At 47.2% G+C, this 5,062-nt stretch overlaps 1 protein-coding gene across 1 annotated transcript; it reads right to left on the bottom strand.

Moving 5' to 3' along the window:
* Positions 1-1,076: 1,076 nt before the first annotated feature.
* LOC124263959 (mucin-2-like) lies at positions 1,077-2,677 on the bottom strand. The gene is made up of 2 exons (XM_046698686.1): positions 1,808-2,677; positions 1,077-1,133 (listed from the first exon to the last, which is right to left on the bottom strand). Exons 1-2 carry the CDS (start codon positions 2,675-2,677, stop codon positions 1,077-1,079), a joined length of 927 nt encoding a protein of 308 aa, XP_046554642.1.
* Positions 2,678-5,062: the final 2,385 nt, after the last annotated feature.

Below are 5,062 nucleotides of genomic sequence, written 5' to 3'. Positions count from 1 at the left end.
TCAGCTGTCTCTCTCAATGTATCTACGATCTCGTCACTGTCAGCTGTCTCTCAATGTATCTACGATCTCGTCACTGTCAGCTGTCTCTCTCAATGTATCTACGATCTCGTCACTGTCAGCTGTCTCCCTCAATGTATCTACGATCTCGTCACTGTCAGCTGTCTCTCTCAATGTATCTACGATCTCGTATGTCTCTCCTCAATGTATCTATCTCGTTACTGTCAGCTGTCTCTCTCAATGTATCTACGATCTCGTTACTGTCAGCTGTCTCTCTCAATGTATCTACGATCTGTCTCTCTCAATGTATCTACGACTGTCAGCTGTCTCTCTCAATGTATCTACGATCTCGTCACTGTCAGCTGTCTCCCTCAATGTATCTACGATCTCGTCACTGTCAGCTGTCTCTCTCAATGTATCTACGATCTCGTCACTGTCAGCTGTCTCTCTCAATGTATCTACGATCTCGTCACTGTCAGCTGTCTCTCTCAATGTATCTACGATCTCGTCACTCCCAACTGTCTCTCTCAATGTATCTACGATCTCGTTACTGTCAGCTGTCTATCTCAATGTATCTACGATCTCGTCACTCCCAACTGTCTCTCTCAATGTATCTACGATCTCGCTCTCTGTATCTACGATCTCTGTCAGCTGCCTCTCTCAAAGTATCTACGATCTCGTCACTGTCAGCTGTCTCTCTCAAAGTATACACGACTATTACTTTCCGCAGTCCCACTTAAATTTTCTTCGATCTTCATGAGAGGAGGGTCTGGGGTATAAGAAGCAAAGAGGTTGGGCAGGGATGGGCAGTAATCTTTACTTTTACCCAATTGTTTTGGTATGGTGTAACTTTAACCCCAGCCTTACAAGTGCAGTTTTCTACCTCGGGTGGCTGAAAACCTATTAAGTAATTTCATTATCACTAACAAGATTTATGCTGACGTCGAAGTGTTTGTGCCAACCAATTGAGCCTAATCACCTTGCCATACTGCCATTGTCAGTAATGACGGTATTTAGCCGAGATGCAGCCACCAGGCCAGTACATCGTGCACGTGCTTCAACACAGACAGGGGAGACAATTAAATGAGAAAGATGATGAGGGCTTCAGTGATGAAGCCATCTTTTATCAGAATGCCCTGGGCAAAATACAATATTGCAGCTAGCATCAAATTTATCGTGTCTGACATCAGTTCATTCCGTCAGCCGGCTCGGGGATTTAGAACGAAATATGAGCGTGAAGTCGGGGAAGTCAAGATGAAGCTATCGAAATTGAATTTTCTAAAATGAAGGCAGTGTTTATGTCATGTTACAGTGCTCAGATAATTCAAAAGTCAAATTACAACTCCGTTGTGACTTGGTCTATTAAATTGAAAATATCAATTGCTGGCCGAGATGGTACGCTGGGTGACATTATATAACAAACAGGGGGCCTATCAGTTTTGAATTGAAGCCGACTGAAGAAGGTGTATTGGCCCTGATGTCTCCGAAATGCGATGACCGAACCTTTAATGAAATGATAATCTCCGGACAGTTTTTAGAAAATAAACAGAATATCATATTCGAAAGTTTTAATGAAAGTTTCTTTCCCTGCAATTTGAGATAACACATTGGCAAGGTCTGTTTCACGATGATCAAAGATTGCTCATGTTTGCCACGGAGCTGACGAGGTGTTCACCAGTAACATTGTATTTTATTTTAACTGGGAAAAATATTTCCAGTTCTCTCAAAAATGTTTGAAAATATGAAATATACATAAGCTAAATATAGAACACATGTCATGTGTCTGATAACAAAGTAGTATATATTCGACATGGGAGGGTGAGCTTTGAGGTTGGAGGGTGAGTGTGTGTCTGGTGTGTGTGGTGGTGGGGGGTTTGGTTTGAGTGTTGAGGTTGGAGGGGGTTGTTGGGGGGTGAGTGTTGAGGGTAAGGTGAGTGTTGGGGTTGGAGGGGAGTGTTGAGGGGAGGGGAGTGTTGAGGTGGGTGAGTGTTGAGTGTTGAGGGTGAGTGTTGAAGGGTGGAGGGTGGGTGAGGGGAGGGGAGCGTTGAGGGGAGGGGAGAGTTGAGGTTGGAGGATGAGTCTTGAGGTTGGAGGATGAGTCTTGACGGGGAGGGAGAGTTGAGGGGAGGGAGCGCTTGAGGGGAAGGCGGAGTGTTGAGGTTGGAGGGAGTGCGGTTGGAGGATGAGTCTTGAGGTTGGAGGATGAGTCTTGAGGGGAGGGGAGGTTGAGGGGAGGGAGCGTTGAGGGGAAGGCGGAGGTTGAGGGGAGGAGCGTTGAGGTTGGGGGTGAGTGTTTAGGTTGGAGGGTGAGTGTTGAGGGGAGGGTTAGGGCTGAGGGGAGTGTGTGAGGTGGGAGGTTGGAGGGTGAGAGTTGAGGGGAGGTGAGTGTTGAGGTGGGTGAGTGTTGAGGTTGGAGGGGAGGGAGTTTGAGGGGAGGGGTAGTGTTGAGGTGGAGGGGTTGAGGTGGGAGGGTGCTGAGTGTTGAGGGGGTGAGGAGTGTTGAGGGGTTGGAGGGAGGGGAGTGTTGAGGTGGGAGGGAGAGTGTTGAGGTTGGAGGGTGAGTGTTGAGGGGGAGGGGAGAGTTTGAGGTGGGACGGGGAGTGTTGAGGTGGGAGGGGGAGTGTTGAGGGTGAGGGTGAGGGTTGAAAACAGTCCCACCAAAATGACTAATGCAGTACATAACATGGGGTAGTCAGAAAGTATTGCCAGATGCAGAAAGCAGACACGACTAAATATCACTGACATGGTTGTCAAAACTATGATCGGGATCATGTCCAACTCCTACATACTTCACTGTCTCTGCCACAGATGAATCGCGAACTGAAGTCAAAACAGTGAACGACCCAGTATAGTGATCGAGACAGAAAGGTGATCGAGGCAGGACGGTGGGGTCAGAAGGGTCAGATAGAGCAGTGAGTGAGGTTGAAGGTGAATGACACCATCTAGTTTGTACCCTACCACCCCACGTCCAACATACACCAAATAGTTGGTACCCTACCATTCCGTGCCCAATATACACCACCTAGTTGGTACCCTACCACCCCAGGTCCAACATACACAAATCAGGTTGATACCCTACCATTCCATGACCAGTATACACCGCCTTGTTGGTACCCTACCACCCCAAGTCCAACATACACCAATCAGGTTGGTACCCTACCACTCCAAGTCCAACATACACCAATCAGGTTGATTCCCTACCATTCCATGACCAGTATACACCACCTTGTTGGTACCCTACCACTCCAAGTCCAACATACACCAATCAGGTTGATTCCCTACCATTCCATGACCAGTATACACCGCCTTGTTGGTACCCTACCACCCCAAGTCCAACATACACCAATCAGGTTGATTCCCTACCATTCCATGACCAGTATACACCGCCTTGTTGGTACCCTACCACTCCAAGTCCAACATACACCAATCAAGTTGATTCCCTACCATTCCATGACCAGTATACACCGCCTTGTTGGTACCCTACCACCCCAAGTCCAACATACACCAATCAGGTTGATTCCCTACCATTCCATGACCAGTATACACCGCCTTGTTGGTACCCTACCACCCCAAGTCCAACATACACCAATCAGGTTGGTACCCTACCACTCCAAGTCCAACATACACCAATCAGGTTGGTACCCTACCACTCCAAGTCCAACATACACCAATCAGGTTGGTACCCTACCACTCCAAGTCCAACATACACCAATCAGGTTGGTACCCTACCACTCCAAGTCCAACATACACCAATCAGGTTGATTCCCTACCATTCCATGACCAGTATACACCGCCTTGTTGGTACCCTACCACCCCAAGTCCAACATACACCAATCAGGTTGGTACCCTACCACTCCAAGTCCAACATACACCAATCAGGTTGGTACCCTACAACTCCAAGTCCAACATACACCAATCAGGTTGGTACCCTACCACTCCAAGTCCAACATACACCAATCAGGTTGGTACCCTACCACTCCAAGTCCAACATACACCAATCAGGTTAATTCCCTACCATTCCATGACCAGTATACACCGCCTTGTTGGTACCCTACCACTCCAAGTCCAACATACACCAATCAGGTTGATTCCCTACCATTCCATGACCAGTATACACCGCCTTGTTGGTATCCTACCACTCCAAGTCCAACATACACCAAACAGGTTGATTCCCTACCACTCCAAGTCCAACATACATCAATCAGGTTGATTCCCTACCACTCCAAGTCCAACATACACCAATCAGGTTGATACCCTACCATCCCATGACCAGTATACACCGCCTTGTTGGTACCCTACCACTCCAAGTCCAACATACACCAATCAGGTTAATACCCTACCACTTAAAGTCCAACATACACCAATCAGGTTGATACCCTACAACTCCAAGTCCAACATACACCAATCAGGTTAATACCCTACCACTCCAAGTCCAACATACACCAATCAGGTTGATTCCCTACCACTCCAAGTCCAACATACACCAATCAGGCTGATACCCTACCATTCCAGCTCATTATACAACAATCAGGTTGATACCCTACTATTCCAGGCCTAATATACGCCATTCGGGCTAGCAAAACATTCAGGTTATTTATTTACAGTTTAAGCAGATATTTATTCCAGCTTTGCAATATAGACACCATTCCAACAAACATGGAACAGTCTTTCCCAAAAGCTGCACGTTAATTCACATTGAAATAATCCCGACAAGAGAAGTACCACGAGAACAATACAAGATTGACACAATCATCAACCTCGTGCCCCCAGAACGTAGATCGAGCGGGTCCTATTGGATATGCCAGCACTCGGTCCGGATTTATCCGCGGGGAAATCAGGAAAGTGTCGGTGATTTCCCAGGAGTTGGTGGTGTTTGTAATGAAGTATTTCTGCGTCCAATACTGAAATCACTGGTGCTGTGTGTACTGTTTCTGCAGCTTTGAGAGTGCTGTTTCACGACACATTCACTCATCAAGCGGGGGCAGTGAGAGCGCCCGTCCAACCCTACTGTGTAGTCTAATTGTCCTTACTAGGAAATTACTCCACGCTTGTGTTTAGGACTGCG

Source organism: Haliotis rubra, unplaced genomic scaffold (assembly GCF_003918875.1).
Source record: "Haliotis rubra isolate DU_JTF1 unplaced genomic scaffold, ASM391887v1 Scf90, whole genome shotgun sequence".
Lineage (NCBI taxonomy): Eukaryota > Metazoa > Mollusca > Gastropoda > Lepetellida > Haliotidae > Haliotis > Haliotis rubra.
Note: the sequence above shows the minus strand (reverse complement) of the source record. Positions and strands in the feature narration are given on the sequence as shown.